Source organism: Dermacentor silvarum, chromosome 9, assembly GCF_013339745.2.
Source record: "Dermacentor silvarum isolate Dsil-2018 chromosome 9, BIME_Dsil_1.4, whole genome shotgun sequence".
Classification (NCBI taxonomy): Eukaryota; Metazoa; Arthropoda; class Arachnida; order Ixodida; family Ixodidae; genus Dermacentor; species Dermacentor silvarum.
Genome location: NC_051162.1, coordinates 120596780 through 120613661, shown reverse-complemented (window position 1 = coordinate 120613661; position 16882 = coordinate 120596780). Strand labels below are relative to the sequence as shown.

The 16882-nt window shown below is 46.9% G+C and overlaps 2 protein-coding genes across 2 annotated transcripts; both read right to left on the bottom strand.

Moving 5' to 3' along the window:
* Nucleotides 1-776: 776 nt before the first annotated feature.
* LOC119464184 (uncharacterized) lies at nt 777-10713 on the bottom strand (the record flags this gene model as incomplete). Its single annotated transcript, XM_037725045.2, has 4 exons — nt 777-4330; nt 6462-6571; nt 7211-7330; nt 10431-10713. Coding segments are annotated over 4 exons (771 nt in total), but the record flags the coding sequence as incomplete, so codon positions are not given.
* Nucleotides 10714-11457: 744 nt separating this feature from the next.
* LOC125940116 (uncharacterized) lies at nt 11458-15641 on the bottom strand. Its single transcript, XM_049655803.1, has 2 exons — nt 15456-15641; nt 11458-11985 (listed from the first exon to the last, which is right to left on the bottom strand). Exons 1-2 carry the CDS (start codon nt 15574-15576, stop codon nt 11750-11752), a joined length of 357 nt encoding a protein of 118 aa, XP_049511760.1. The 5' UTR covers nt 15577-15641; the 3' UTR covers nt 11458-11749.
* Nucleotides 15642-16882: the final 1241 nt, after the last annotated feature.

Below are 16882 nucleotides of genomic sequence, written 5' to 3'. Positions count from 1 at the left end.
CCATTCTATCTCACCGTCTGTCTGTGCCTTTGAGATAGGGAAATTTTAGTCGGTGAGAGCTACGGTCACCTCCGGACAACCTTTGTGGGGCTGAAATAAATTCAATCTCGAGTGATTACTCGATCAGAAAACATTTCACGTGAGGTGAATGTACGGCATGTGTTGTTGCTTTTGCGCGACGTATCGGACCACTGTTGCTTTCCCACGCACAACCAGGAAAAGCCAGTGTGTCAAGGGGCGATAGCAGGCTTTGCGCTTCTAGGACGTCGTTTTCGTTATCTGGTCGGCTGAAGCGGCACTTTGCACTTAAGACTTTTAGAAAAAGTGAGCAGATATAATGTAGGACATCTTCAATAACAGAAATGTGTGACAAGCAGTTTTCACAACTGCACTTTTAAAAAAAAAGGTCGTAGGCTCGGTTCGAGCGCTGAATTAAATTTTATGCGTAAGTATCAAATGACCCATTGAGCGAAATGCAGCTCCACTGACGTGAAACCCGGGGAGGTGCGAAGCATGCAGTGATGCACCGCTAATGAGCCCATACTGCCTTAAACAATGGCTCTTAACCCCGTAAACGCGGCCTGTCCATTACGTGGACAAGAAGAGAAGTGAAATTCTACGCTAGAATGATGAGCGGCAACGCAGCCAGCTGTGGAAGACAACGACGAACGCGGGAGCCGTGGCACGAGCGCGTGCCGAGCTACGACGACGACTACGACGACGACGAAAGGAGACGCCCACAGCCCCGGTGCATAAGGTGCTTCGCATCTAATTATGATTCAACATTAGCGACCTATTTTCAGAACAGAAAAGAGTCCGCAGCAATATTACATGCGCCCACCTCTCAACATCGTGCAGCGTTTTGCCTTGTCATTTTCTAAATTTCTATTTTCGGTGGGTGCTTCATTCTTCTTCGCAGCGTACGTCGGCATCTGCAGTAGTGCTGTCCAGTTAACGATTAAGGGACTATCCGATCCCGCCCACTAACTAAAAGGTGCAACGCATAACGATCGAGCGCTTATAATACGCTGTGACGCTTGAAATTTATCGGGTGTATACATCTATGAATGTTGAATGTTGCAAAGTAGCATCACATTGAAGTACTCCATGAAAACTGTCACAAGCACACCAAAATTTTAATTCAGGAGGTCATACTAGCTCCGAACTTGCACTGACCGCAACACTCGCCGCCGACACTAAATGTTCATAAATATAGTTACTTAGCAAGTATGATCAAAAACGCATTCCAAGTGAATTCACTGATTAAAAACAAATTCGATGCTCCCTGTCACATTGCTCAAATGTGTGCGGGTAATGTTGAGTTCTTACTGGCTAAAATGCATTTGTTCCACTTTCTGTATCTTCACCGCAAGCAGGTAGCAGTAGGAATAGCGTACAAGAGGGCAAAGTGATAAACACGTGGCGTATAAGGAAAACCACAGCTCGCAGAAACCAGAAGTTCCAGAAGCTTCGATAAGAGTGTATAAGACCTTTATCAAAACGTTGGCTCCAAACTGAGGCTTCGCCTGTTCCCCCACTGTTCATCAATTTGTCTGCATTTTTATGTGACCCGTGTATCGTGTTAACACAACAGAACAGCAGAGTAATACATGTTCGACGAACTGAAGTACACTGCGCAGGTATTTAGACGTAGTTGAGGACAGCTCATAACCAAACTTCCAGCCACTTGTCTCCTCAAGGGGTAGCCAGAGTGGGTTATCTGAAATTAATTTTGGTGGACGTTTGTACAGCTTTTGCTGATTTGTCTGAAAGAACAAACTCCTTGACCGCAATTAAAAAGAACACCGACCGCGAAAGTTTGTAAACACAAGACGTTACGGCTACCGCACGGGAGCCTTTCTCGTGGCGTTTTATTTGTTGTCATGTATGTTCCCGACCGGACGGGGTCCCGTCCAATCCTTGATTTCAACAAACTGCTTGTAGCACATGCGCATATCCTTTCACAAGAACGCTTTGGTAAGCACGTTAAATTGCATAACCACTACATAAAAGCTGAGCAGCAATCGCACGATGATATTCATAGCGATAGTGGCAATTCAAATATTAGATAGCGAGCATTCATTCGGTGGTGCTGCACTTCACCGTGAGAAACAGCACATCAACTATATCCAAATTCATGCCATAACTCTTTTGTGCATTATCTACAAACACACAGACCTCGTAGAACAAACCTTATGGGCAGTAAACGTAAAACACGATAACTGTGCTATCTCCAAATCGGTGCAGGGGCATCTACAAATTCCCTCCCAGAAATGCTGATCTTTTAAATCCTTCTACGACGGTTCCGGAATGAGCACGCAAAGGCTCCATCACAATCTTCGAGATTGGAGATACTTTACTAATTTTCCATCTAAGACGTTCTATCAGCTCGGAAAGCACGGGAATAAGCACGAAAAAGATTGTTTTTGGTTGCGGCTTTATCTGTTTTGTTGCATCCCTTACAGCGTTCTCAAATGCCATCAAATTGTCCTCAGTTTCAAACAGTTCTTTAAAAAAGCGGTTTGAAAGGCACCCTTACCTATTTGCGAGAGCAAAACAAAAACATGCAACTGCAATCCATCTCGCCACATTGTCTGACATCAATTGCGCCCACCAACTCAGCGTCACAAGCTGCACTATTCCCACACCACGCACAGGTTTGCTACTCGCGCGTTCTCGGATATTGCCATTGTCTGACGAGGCGTCTTGGAGAACGTTCGTAGTGCAAGCACAAATGAGCGAACACATAAGGTACATGGTACAATGCACAGTGCTTAATGCGAAGAACAGAGATGACAGGTGTTCACTGTACAACAGTGTGCACGCGTCCGATGACGTATAATGGTTGTAGACGTGGGGCAGTAAAACTCCAAATGAACGTGTTGTTGGAGGTTAGCGCTGTATGTCCTCCCGGGTACAGTACGGTTTGTTATTAAAGGGAAGCGTTAGTAGTTAGCAGTTCAGTACAGCTGAAATGGGGCATGAAGACACACAGATTACTTTTAATGCCTACATGCCTACATATCAGCCCACTTCAGCTTCTCTCTAGTCCCCCCCCACCCCCAGGTAAACTCGAAGTCCTCGGGCTTTTTTACTTTTTTATGAGCTAATTCATGGTAAATGCACAGAGCACGAAAACAAACAGGAAACACATCAAGTCTAAAGCTCACTCAAAAAGATTATTCCAAAATTATGTCTTATCATCATTAGCCTATTTTAATGTCCACTGCAGAACGAACGCTTCTCTCATCGATCTCCAATTACCTCACCCTTGCGCTGGCTGGCTACATCCTATGCCTGCAAATTTCCTAATTTCATTACACCATCCAGTTCTCTGCCGTACTGCACTGCGCTTCCCTTGCCTTGGCCCCCATGGCCGGCGGCCCAACTCAATTTCATTATAATAATCTCAACTGGAATGTCGAGTACCACCGCTCATTCAACATGCTGTTTTCCTGTCTCTTAGCGTTACGCCTATCAACTTCTGTTTATTGCTCGTTGCACGGTTCTTAACATCTTCCCAAGATTCTTTTTTAACCTCTCAATTTTTGTCCATAATGTAAGTACCGGGAAAATGAAATGATTGTACATTTCTCGTTTCAAGGATAGCCGTAAAGTAATGTTGAGTTCAGAATAGATATCTGCTGCTTCTACTATATCATCGAGATTGCTTATTATGACATCGCACTGATTACCTTAACACTGCAATGATAGTTTCCTCATGTTAAGCTTACATTTTGTTCCACGCGTTACATTATGGGTCATGCGGTTTAGATACCTGCCGGCGTGGTGTCTTTGACGTACGTATATGGGGTACGATTTTGGCAATAGCCTTTCAATTTTTAGTGAGCACTGGCTTTGTCGTTTAGATTTTTCTCTGATCATTTTTCGCTCTTTGTACGTTTGTCCTGAAAAAAAGAAAGCCAACTTGGGGGCCCAGACTGCTGTCCTATCTACAAGCTAGGTGTTCCCTTTAACAGTGGACCGTACCGTACCGTCCACATCCGTGTACTTCTGCCGCCAAACATCCCATTTAGCCACTCTCGTTGACGAGGCAGCACGTTTCTGTCTTTCACATCGGGTCCGACACGGACCGGTCGTAGCGAATGCAGGGCCTCAGTCGCTTCTCGCTACCCTGGGCCTCCTTCGGCACGTTGTCCTCGGAAGACGTCCGGCTGGGAAGGCCAGAGACCTGCACACTGGGCACCTCCAAGAGTGGTTCCATGAGCAGGTGCTTTCCCACCAGTGGCCGATAGGTGGTGTCGTAGGCACCGGAAATTCCCGATCCCGCGCTGTGAACCGACTGGGAGCTCGTGGTGCGAGACAAGTCCTGCGCACACCAACGGCGAAGAGTGAAGCATCGCAGCTTAACGCCTTTAGTCACAGGTTATGCCTGACTGTCCTGAATGACTTCGGATGTATAAATGTATAGTTCTGAAATCATGGCACAAACATTGGAGAAAAAAATTAGAGAATAACAATAGAGCCGCAAAGCCCGCCTTGCGCACACTCTACGCTTTTCTTGTCACGCTTTCGCCATACCCTCCTCCTCCGCTTTCCTCCTCGCGCTATCTTCGCTATCGTCGTATTTCGTCTCCCACTGCACTCCGCATTCGCTTTTATCTTTCCCTGCGCTCGTTCGCTCGGTTATGAGGTACAACGCCGACACTCGCCATAGGAACGGGCGCCTAAGAGCTGCACTCCAAAGCAGGTGGGAGTAATCGAAATTCTGCGTCTTCAATTTTGATAAGAATTACGTCTTTCCGGAAGTACGACTATCGGTACTATCGCCGACTATCGTCTGCTAATGCTCAGCGTGCCCGCTCGCCTCGAACCTCGAACCAGGCGAAACTTACGTCAGACCACACGTACGCCTGCCAGCGCGCGCTCACTCTTGGCCGTTCCTGGCTGCACGCCTCGGCAGACTTTGCATCGTATCGAGCTATTCCACAAAATGCGCAATTTGGATGTGGCTACTATCCGTCGGTCAAGCTAGCGCAGGACAAAGGTGGTCGTCACCACGTAGTAACGGCCAACTGGAGCAAGTGAGCGCGAGCGCACACTCTAGCACTCTCGTGCACATAGTTAGCCATTATATACAGTTGCATGTTAGCTGCATCTGCAGCGTACACAGCGTAGATACCGCGGCCGCGTCGGGGTGCCGCGACGGGCCCGTTCACTGAGCTCCCTGCGGCTCACTGAGGACAACAGCGTGCTCTGATGTGGGTGACGTGATTGGGTGACGTGAGTGACGTGTTCTGTGGGTGAGGTGTTCTGTGGGTGAGGTGTTCTGTGGGTGAGGTGTTCTGTGGGTGAGGTGTTCTGTGGGTGAGGTGATCTGTGGGTGAGGTGATCTGTGGGTGCGGTGATCTGTGGGTGAGGTGATCTGTGGGTGAGGTGGTCTGTGGGTGACGTGATTCAAGGCCCGAGTGCCAACTTCTGGAGAACAGGTCATCTACATCCCGAGTTGCACACCCTCGCGGTATGTCGCCATCATGGTCGTAGCTCATTACGTTGGGAATCCTTTCAGCGGAAATTCCGGAATCCGGCATGAGTCGCTTAGCCGATGTGCGCGCTGCCGTCGTACTCGCACGAGCGAACGCCAGGATCAAGTTTGTTCGACCCTCGAAAATTGTGGGATTGTCGGGGCGATAAGTGCGGAAGTAAATGCGCTCTTCATGTCAGTCGGTGCGAGAATAGCCGCACGTAGCAATCTCGTACGCCGTAGCGCAGCAAAGGCACCGTGAACTCAACCGTAAGCTGAGTGATAGCCTCTGAGTTTGCCGCGTCGTAGGCGCCAAAATTGGAAGTAGCGGCGTCTATATGTGAACATACAAACTCAAACTTGAACTGCACGCCATGTTGACGTTTAGGCAGAGCGTAGTGGGCACCACCCCGCTTCGCAGTGCCAGGTAATAAAGAAGGAGCGGGAGCGTTGCGAGGAGGTTCAAAGGCGATCTTCGATTGCCAATAACTCCGCTTCTGTTGAACGCATGAAAGTACTTTTTGTTGGGAAGTATTTCTAAAACTGTCTATTTTAACGTCAAATGCATTTTTCGAGTTAATAAAAAGTTGTTCGGACCCCTTTAGGAACACACTTAATGAATGCAATTGGCTGATCAGTAGATTTTCGAAGGCTGGGACAACATTAAGCATGTGAAAAGATAACGAACGAGAAACAAAATAGATATGACCAATAATTGCATTTACTGATGCACTATACATTGCACACTTCACTAATCGCCAAACATCATCACAGAGACACAGCTTTCGAATGTAAAAGCTACTAGTAAAAAAACTCAGGCTCCTTCAAACATTTTGCAAGATGGTTATTTTCTTTACGGCTGAGTATCAGTGAAGGCATGCTAAAGTTCAGCTATATAATATATAATAGTTTGAATGCAGTCGTTTGAATTTTTTTTCACCAGATGCCACCCCATGACTTCACTCGGTCTACTTACATGTGGTCCCACTTGAGCACGCTTCCTGATGTAGGCCACTAAGGCGAAGATGAGTACAACCACCGTGATTCCAGCGGCGACGGTCACGGCCACTGCCAGGGTCTTTGACACTGCGGTACAAGTACGTAGAGGTACGTAGAGTCGAAATATGCAACACCCTGTGGAATCTTCGCAACACGTACATTCTATATTTGGCGAGAAAAAGAGAAGTTGCATTTGAACAGCGCTATTTCGTGCAGTACTTTTTTTTTTTTTTTGACGGGGCTTAAAGGAGCGACCAAGTGCTATAAAAAGGCCAACAAAGAGGAACTGTTTAAAGGTGTCGTGGAACGCACAGACTAGCCTACACACTGCATACATTTCATTAAGTACAACTTATGCAGGCCCATCATGGAGCTTCTACGAAGAAGGCCTCTACTCATCTGTCCAGGTATAACATGGCGTGTGGGAACCAATACGCGGGAAAGAAAAAGGACATGCATACAACTATTGGACACACGCGGCATGTTAAGCCACCTGCATGCTCGAGCACACCTTCGCAACAAAAACCAATGTACGCCCGTTTAATGCTAAATTACTGAGCATGTCTTAGTGAAGAGTTAAGATTAGCTACTCACTTGAATGTGCCACAGTTAATGATGATCTTGGATCGCGTCGAGGACAATTACTCGAGTATTATTCCTGCCTTTGCCGTCCTGTCAACAATTTTCAATTGGGTTGTGGCGAGGCACTTGCCAAGGACAACTCACTGCAATTCTCGTCACTCAGGTCACCGCAGTTGTTCTCGTTGTTGCACGTCAGTTCGCGCCAGATGCAGAACTTGTTGCCGCATTGGTATTCGCCCTTGTAGCAACCGTCGAAGTGCAGGCCTGCGCATGCGTACAAAAAGAACTAGGATTAGTATACTATTTGAACTAACGTATCAATTCTGAGCTTCTGCAATAAAATGAGTACTAATACCGTACTTGTACGGCTGACTTTGATATCTCCTGGGTATTTGCGAGTGTGATAACGTTGTCCGTACTAGACTTCTACATTGCTAATTATTGTTAGTGGCGCAACATTTGAAAGCGCTCGAATGTACCTGTACTGTTATGTGTACCTGTGCTCCTTTAAAATTACATCTTTTATCGCTGTTGCCCGCTGTATTCCGTGCAGTGTCAACTTGTCTAACAGTGTCGCGGCTCACTCATGTAAACGGTAGTCTTTCCACGAGACTTAAATCTTTATTAGCTACGTACCAGAAATGCTAAATGAATAAATTGCACTCTGTAGCGGACGAATAAAAACTGCGTCACAACTTTGTCAGATAAATGTTGTTGAAGTTGTAGGAAACAAGCTGCGTTTTGATTTCGCTTTAATCAGCGAGAACTCGGTGAGAAGACAGTTTCCCACCACATTCGTACTTCTTCAACATTACATCACATACGTACAGCTGATTTCGAATGTGCATCTGCGTCTTCAACTTGGAAAAAAAAAAGAAGAAATGTGGAAGCGGCAAAAGATCTTCGTTCGAAATTACATTGCGCTTAGATCAATACATCTACATCATTGTTCGGTATAGCCAATCGTTTGAAGCAGTCTGGTTGTGAGGTTGTGGCTGGTCGATAATTGTTTCGATAGATTGATTTCGTGATATGTGGATAACGTCAAACAAGGCTAATAGAAGATTGCCAGGAGAAGCATTCGTTCCTGCCGTTAACATAACACAGGCTCATGAGCATGGCGATATTAATGATTTTGGTGTGCTCGTCGATTGACCGTTCCTACAAGTCATTTAAACCTTACCATTAGTGTTCCCAGACCAGCTTCCCGAAAACGCAATGGGTTTCGACAACGCCCACTATTGTGGAAAGCAATGGCTTATCGATAAAAGAGCAATATAGACTAGACCCTTTCGGCTGTGTTGTGGCGGCAGTGTTTTTATTACCTGAGAAAACATCCGGTCATAAATGTTTGACAATTAGGTTAGCCAAGTAAAAAGTATTTATTCACATAATCTACTATGGCCTCATGTTCTTGATGCGTTCAGATATAGTGAATGCGCCCCGTGTGTGGAGTTAATGTATGCAGCTTTCTTGTTCTACTTAGCGTGTGAATTCACTTGTCAAACAATTTGACTCTGCAGCAACACTGGTGCCAGCTGGAGGGTTCTATATGTTTACAGGCTGTTGTAAATTGTATTGTTGAGAGGGCTTAGTCCTAAAGCCTTTTGGTAGCGCTGTTTGTAAACCTAGAAAGGGTCCTATGGGGAATTCTGATTAAATAATATTCTACAACCTATGGAAGCAGTCACACTTCTACACGTCCCTGAAAAATAGTATGCGTTTACAATTACTTCATTACAAAAACGTAATTGATTACGGTTAATAATTACCGCCTCACGAAAGTCATTCAAGTATGGTTTAAAAGCAATCTATTACTTCTACTTTACTTTCCTCCGAACATTTAGTAATATTGCACAAGTACAGCACCTCCAGCGAGTTGGCCTGGCACTTTCACTGCGCCCTCCATATGCTCTTCACAAATGGTTTATAGTGACTAACGATTGCTTTTCAGTACTTTTCTTAAGTGATCTTCCGTCGTTTTTTTTTCGTTTTTTTTTTGTGAGTGCATTATCACCGACATTGAAAACTCGTTATATGTGCGCTCTAGAGGTAAGGAACGTGTTGTAGTGTACTACCGCGCTCAGTATGAGCTACAACGGGCAAGTGCGTGGCAAAGCCATCGCGCGTTGCAGTTCATACTGATCGCGATCGTAATAACGTCATGCGCACAAGATTCTGGTTCCTCATTTCCTCGATGCTCGCGGTTTGGATCCTCTACAAAGTTCAGCGCTTCATTACTGCTGGAGCTCGGTGATTGAAGGCGCTCCCGGTGGGGCCAGTGAGAAACTGAAAAAAAAGTCCTTCTGCGATTTCCTTGCATTAACGTCCGAAATGGTCATCGCTATGGAGACGTAACAGTGCCGGTTCAATTCGTCGGCCAACATCTGCTGGAGTGCTACAGGATGAGGAGTCAAATACTCAGTCCCCGGGTTAGCTTGTGTGAACATGTCCATCCACGGAGATGCTGGATGGCGCGAGCGCTCTCGTATCTCTTAAGCTCTTACACTCTTAAAGAAAATCAGCGCAGAATAAACGAGACAGAAAGAAGACAAGTACATTGGACGGGCGCTACGTACTTGTCTTCTTTTTGTCTCGTCCATCTTGCGCAATTTTTTTTAACGTATGTTACATCAACTCGCCACATCAAGCTCCTGCTGGTCTTACATCCGTACGCTTTTACATGTTCTGCAAGCTTGTATCGTTATGAAAGTATCTGGGTACGTGCATTTGATTATAGAAAACACGTATTTGATTTACAGTGAGCGTTAGTGAGAAAAAGCTGTAATCAAATAATTAGCAAACTACGAAGAAATGTAATTGATTACAAGTAATTATTTACGTGCATTTTTAGGTACAAATCTGGACGCATAGTAAGATTTTTTTGACCCACGGAAACGGTTCTGGTTGTGAAAAAAAGTTCTAAATTAGTGACGTCACCATGACCTGCCGGCGTTGAGCATGCACAATTTTCTCCAATAGTAATGAACATTTCCCCACCTGACAAATAAAAATATTCCTTCGATAAACTAGCTTCACCAGGTTAAACTGATTTAGAGTTCGTCTTTACTGTCTCCTTAAGATCAGTTGGAAAGGCGAAACGTTCACTACAAAAAATAGGTTAAAAGGTGATCCCACGTGTGTGGGAAATTAAAAAAATGTTGATGTTCGTCTTCTGCAGTAACAAAAAAAAATATTTGCTCTGTCTGCTTTATTTTCTGTATCTCTTTTTCTCTGTTACGAAGCTACCCAGCAGTAAAGCTCAACCCCAAAGCTGATGTATAAGTGCATTCGCCGGCATAATGCGACGACCGATTCGCTTTGCCATCGCGCCGCAGCGACGGATCTCGGAGGACTCACGTACTCTGCCGGTACGAGGTGAGCACGATCTCGAAGGCCTTGCGCTCGTAGTTCCAGTCGTGGCGCGAGGTCACCAGCTGGACCAGCAGCTGCGGCGCCGTCACCCAGTGGGCCTCCTTGCCGCGTGGGTCGTCCACGTTGCGGCAGAAGCGCTGCGCGTCCCGCCGGTCCGCCCACAACTGCACTGGACGCAAGGCCCCGAAGCGGCCCCTTATGTGCGCCGCAATGGTTGCCGAGGCACGAGGGCAGAGTGACGGAAATTTAATAAAAGTGTGGAGTTTTACGTGTCAATACCACCATCCGTGAGGCACGCCGTAGTGGGGGACTGCGGAATAATTTGGACCCACCTGGGGTTCCTTAGCGTGCACCTAAATCTAAGTACACGGGTGTCTTCTGCATTTCGCTCCCATGGAAATGCGGCCGCCGTGACCGGGATTCGATCCAGCGACCTCGTGATCAGCAGCCCAACACCGGAAGCACTGGGCAGCTGTGGCGGGTTGATGGACATTTACAATGCAGCCATATAGGCGGCAGTAAGAGATGGACGGACGGACGGACGGACGGACGGCGCTCTTTGAAAATGATAAAAAGTAAGAATTAATAAAGACAGATACCACCCGCTTCTATTGGCGGTACGGCTACAGTTCTCCCTTTGCCCTAATAGGATTTACTACTTATTGCTGGTAAATAAACTCCTTTTGCCACTTAGCGATGATCCACCTGTCTGAAGAATCACTCCAGCATAGACCCAGGTTTTCCGCGGAACTAGCGTGCGATATGGTACTCGTGATTGCAGCAAGGTATATCATGCCCGCCATGGTGGCGTAGTGGCTATGGTGTTGTGCTACTAAGCCCGAGTATGCGGGATCGAATCGCAGGCGCGGAGGCCGCATTTCGATGGCGGTGAAATGCAATAACGCCCCCGTACCGTGCATTGAGGGAACGTTAAGAACCCCAGGTGATCAAAATTTATACGGTGTCCCTCACTACGGTCTGCCTCATAATCAAATCGTCGCCCCGGCACGTAAAAAAAAACTATTTAGTTTCAATTTAAGCGATTTTACTCCCTGCCTTATTAGACCTCAATGCAACTCCCCAAGTCCCCTGAACGTAGACTTATCCGCTATGGCGGCTCTGCGACAATAATGTTTTGCGGCTGAGCACGAATTGACGGGTTCTACTCCAGATGGTAAAAGCGCTCATGCGCATAAATTTTTTTTTATGCAATCGGTTTAGCAATCGCAGATGGACGCAAATAATCCGTAGCCCTCCACTAGGGCGTCTCAAATACTCGATAGTTTGCTTGCGACGTCAAACCATAATTCATAGGAGAGGTGTACGCGGGTACCTCCAGGTAGAAAGACAGGTCATGGGCAGATCCAGGAACGAGATGCTGTACAGCAGGCTCCGGTCAACCCTCGTGGTCACGTTCACCGTGCAGTTGAAGTCGTGGTCGATGTGGTGCTTGGTGGCACGCAGCACCACCGCCGACTCGAGGCCCGCCACTCCCACCGTGATGGAAGCCGTGTGCGACGACCCGCACAGGTCATCCATGTAGTCTGCGTCACGATTGAAGTGAGCCACGTTATTTTGTTAAAAGCGACATTTCTCTGACTACCCTACCCCACTTTGGAGGTGTCTATGTGTCCTCTATTGCAACGACCGTGTAGGAAGAAAAGAGTTGATGAAATGTAGTCCCTACGAAGAATCAAACCCGGACTTGCGGCATGGCAAGCGAGTACCTATACTCGGCGCCACGTCAATACCGTAGAGAAGAGGCACGGAGTGCGTGCGACAGTAGACAACGCCTTCTAGACAGACCGAGGCCTCTGCTCTACAGTCCATGATGTAATGCTTCCGGGCCTGACTGCCAAAAGTGTACTCCATAGTCACATGGCGACGGTCGCCGATCCGCACAACCTACAGGTGATTCACAACTACGCCCCAGAGACGATGGCGGACGCGGCCAGCGTTCCAGATCACAACGCACTTTGAATATCGCCTATTAATGGCTCTTGTAAGTAGTTCTTAAAACAAGAAAAATTCTAAAGTTATGTTAGGTGCAAAAACAGCTAAAATTTCAAACGCCTATGTTCTAATTAAGGCTCGAAAATAATGACGGTGAGAAATGTACTGCCACACAATTCCGCCAAAACAACAAAGCAATTCTCATGCAAAACTTTAGCTCCAAAGATGGACATTACAAATGTGCTTAAAGTGGCTACATTCGTCAAAGGGGTGCAATAATCCCTTTCACGATTGATCAAGTGTCAGAGTATTGCGTTAAATGTAAAGTGGTAAAACGATGTCAAATAATCCTATCAAAAGTGGCAAAATAATACGATAGCCAAAGCGGTAGCAGTCAGACTGTATAACAAATGTTCTCAATATCAGTATCTTTCTTTTGTGAAATCAACGTTTCTTTCTGTAGAAACAAAACTAATTAGTATTTTTAGAAAAACAAATCTAAACAAAGAAAAGGAATTAGAACCTTTTTACATGTTTGTTAAGGTCATTAAGTGCCACTATTTCGAACTAGTCAGTTGACACAGAATGTCTTGAACCAGCGCAAAGCACCCACCCGCGTGTGCTCGAAGACCCGACCTATACACTCTTAAAAAAAAGTTTGCACCCTTTCGGGCTTGTCTTGTCCCACTACAGTAATCGTGACGTCAGTAATCGCCTTGCACGTCATTCCTTTCTTTAACGATGCGGTCCCGGTACTTCCAGGCAATGAAAGGCTTGCACGTCATCAGCGGGACATGACATTCTTGATAGGAAAGCAGCGGGCACCGAGTTTTCAAGGAAGAAAACGCAAGCAAGGCAGATGACGATCATCGTTGTGGGACAAGATAAGCCTCAAAGGGTGCAAGCTTTTTTAAGAGTGTAGGTGAACAAGCCCGTGCCGGCTCTGGGCCCCCAGCTTCAAGCCTGGCCCAGGCCCGAAAGCATCAGGCCTGGGCCTGCCAAAAATTTATTTATCCAGCTCGGCCCGGGCAGGCCCTAGCCCGTGCAGTGCTCAAGTCGGAGCCACCGTCCATGACTTGGACAGTGCATGGATTAAGCCAACCTTCAACTCATCTGTCTGCTGCACACACATATGCATGCGAGGGCAGTTCAAAGCACCAGTCTGCTATCGCCATGAGCAGGTCAGTAGCGTTGAGGTGCGACTCGTGAGCAGGCAGTAGCGGTAGCTTCTATCACAGAATACTAGTGTTACGTCGAAGGAAACGCGCTGCATTGAGTACATGTAGTTACAGATGTTCCAGAGAGGAGAGAAATAAAGGCAAGTGGTAAAGACAGGGAGATTAACCAGAAGACATCTCTGGTTTGCTACGCTGTGCTTGGGAAGGAGGAAAGCGGGCGAAAGAAAGAAAGCAATGAGAAAAGAAAGCAAATGAAGCAATTAAGTATGAGCAATGTATAAATGTCTGTGTGGGCGCCGTCACGCAGTCTGGAAATGCGCCACGCAGTCATGATCAAAGTCAGTGTCTCACTGAGATACAGAACCACACACATTGCGCACTTTCGCACAGACCGACAATTTTTCCCAATCCGGCATTTTTTAGACAACGCAGCAGCGCCTTTCTAGCGGCTCGCACTGATCTCCGCGTAAGCTAAGTGTCCAAGAATTTCCCAGGCAAAATAAGCGACACCGTTTGTCTGCACGAGATGACGAGCTGGATTCCACCCTCAGCGACACCAGCACTGCCCTTTTCTCCACTCCACTATTTTTTAATGCTGAATCACCGTTTCATGCCATTTATTACGATGCCATGAGCAAGCGCACTTTATCTCCCATATTTCAGTGCCATCAGCATATTTCTCGCATTTTTTATCACTCCTTTGACATACTCAAACACGTGCCGCTCGCTGCTCGGTAAACATCGAGAATCGAGTGACGTAAAGGCTGAGGCGTCACTCGAGGGAAACGGCACTGAGGAATGGTGTGAGGGACGGGTTGGGGTGAAGGGCATTTGCTTACGAAGAAAGTATGCGCCGTGACTGCGGAAACAACTATAGCCCGTGACTTGTGAGACCTGTAGGTTTTTTACTGGTCAGCTCAACAAGAGCGACCTATTTCGCTTACACCTTGCATTATAAATATTAAAGATATACTATATTTGCACCCTATTAAGTCTTGTTGAATACTTATCCAGTTTCTCCAGCCTAACAAACGTACAATCTTCAATGTTTGTACGTAAACGTACAAATGTTCAGCGCTATCAACTTCGGGCTGAAATCAGGCATTCCCATAAACATTATTCGCGTTCTTTTTTCGCTTTTGCCGCTATTAACAAAATTGCCTAAGATGTTGGTGTCAATGAAAAAGATTTTTTTCCTTCATTTCCGACGCCAGGTAGCGGCATAGTTTGTCTATCACCAGCTTTACTGAATATATAAGCACTACGAGAAGCTGTCTGAATCTAAATTCATGAAGATAATTCAACAGACGTGTGCTAAAGCGGAAACATGAATTATTCAAAAACTCGGAAAAAGAAAGATTGGCTATCGTACTGTTGCTGATAATTTTCCTAGAGTGGACCTGCACCTCTGACGAAAAAATAACCACCGTGCCTTAAAGTGTTGCCTGCTGTACACGCGGCAATCCGAAAGTAACGAAACAAACCTAAACTAAGAGCTGAAAGTACAAACGGTAGATTTCGAAGTGTAAATCGTCCTTACATCCGACGATAAGTATAAGCCGCTTCTTTTTGACGTAATGAAAGCTTTGGACGTACTTAGCTTTCTACGGCAACTATATGCAATGAATAGGTCAGTGTTTAAACGCAGTGTAACAGTATGCCACGCCCAGGCCGTTCGATCTTGACGCCCAAGATCGAACGGCGAGAGGTGCCCGGAAAAAACACTCAAACCAACCGGAAGCCGAAATCGCAGAGACCTGTCAACTTGCCACGATTGCGCGCGCGCGAGTTGGCATTAGCGCAGGCGGGCACAAAAACTAGGTCAACAGCGCGACCGACAGTTCGTCAATACGAAACGACCAAAACTGCGTAGTTATACTCACAGACTTTTGACTTTGTCGGTCGGTCCGCGTCTACTACGCTAAGTAGAAAATTCGCCAGAAAAAGCGCCAGGAAGCAGCAGCAGCCGTTACAGACGACGGCGCAACAAGAGGACGGCGCCATCTTCCTTTTTATCGTCTGCTTATGTGCCCGTATGCCTTCTGGGCAGCGTCACACAGCACCCCCGGCGAACGACGCTGTACTATCTTGCCCTCGAACTCGGTGAAGGCCCCCCTTACCCCTAGCCTCCACCTCCCCCCACTCTCTTCGCGATAACGCAGATGACGGTAACTCCCGTTCGCGCCATCACGTAGACCCTCTCTCTCCAGTATGCGTGGCATTGTCTGGTTGAAAAGTGCTTGCCTCTTTGATATAAAGTGACGTCGCCGAGGGAGGCGAAAGGTGGCGTACCGCTTGGAAAGAGAGACGCTGTTTGGCACCTCGTGTTTCGTTCGTCATTGGCGGTCCCCGTAGAGGGCTTATGAAAGTAAACACATTGTCCGCGGGGCGGGAGAACTGTTGCCTTACAGCCGTTGCTCACACATTCGTGATCATGAAACCCGGGGCGTTATTCTCGAGGCGAACACTACTTTCGGAGATAGGATCATCTTTCGGCGAGATTTCCCGTGACTCGGCACCCTGAATTGGCACCATGAATCGGCACCACGACTCGGCCCCACGACTCAGCACCTGGCCTCGGAACCGTGTACTTCAACGTGTCCAGGTGCCTAGTCACAAGAAACCTCGCGACAGTTGATCGGACCCCCGAAAGTGGTCGCTTGAGAATAGCGCCCCTAATAAGATATTTGACTAGATGGTGCGATGAGACACGTGAATTTGAAGGCGTATGATGCATCCAACTGATGCAGTAGAGGAGTATACCTCGAAGTTCTCTGGGGGCATACCTTCGTTCTGCACTGAACCTGTATTGGATGATCATAATGATCACTAATACGATCACGTGCTTGCACAGAAGCATCGAAAACGGCTTGGATCAAAAACGGCTTCGTTCGGGAGTTATAAACCTCGTCGTGTTTACATCTTCACCATATTACATCCCCGTTATGCCCAAAATGCATTTTGCTGTCTTTTTGTGGGAAAATAACACTTGTGCTTCAGCAATTGGCTGTTACTTCATGCCACGCCTGCAGCTTCGCCAGTACTGATCTCCTTAAACATATTTGCTTTCACAACAAGCTCAGGCCGCTGGAGCCGGCCTCTGTGGCCTGCGCCTCTCTGTCAATGCATTCGGTAGTGGCATGTATTTGCTAGTATTTCTCAGGGGTGGTAGCCGTAGAGTGCGGTAGCCTAGCCCAAGTTACGTGAATGCTGGGGTACATATGTCTTGGATAACTTGCACTCAGACTTCTACACTGTCAGATGTCGGGGAATGTGAGATTTAGCACAGCTGGGGTCATTCCACTGTAAC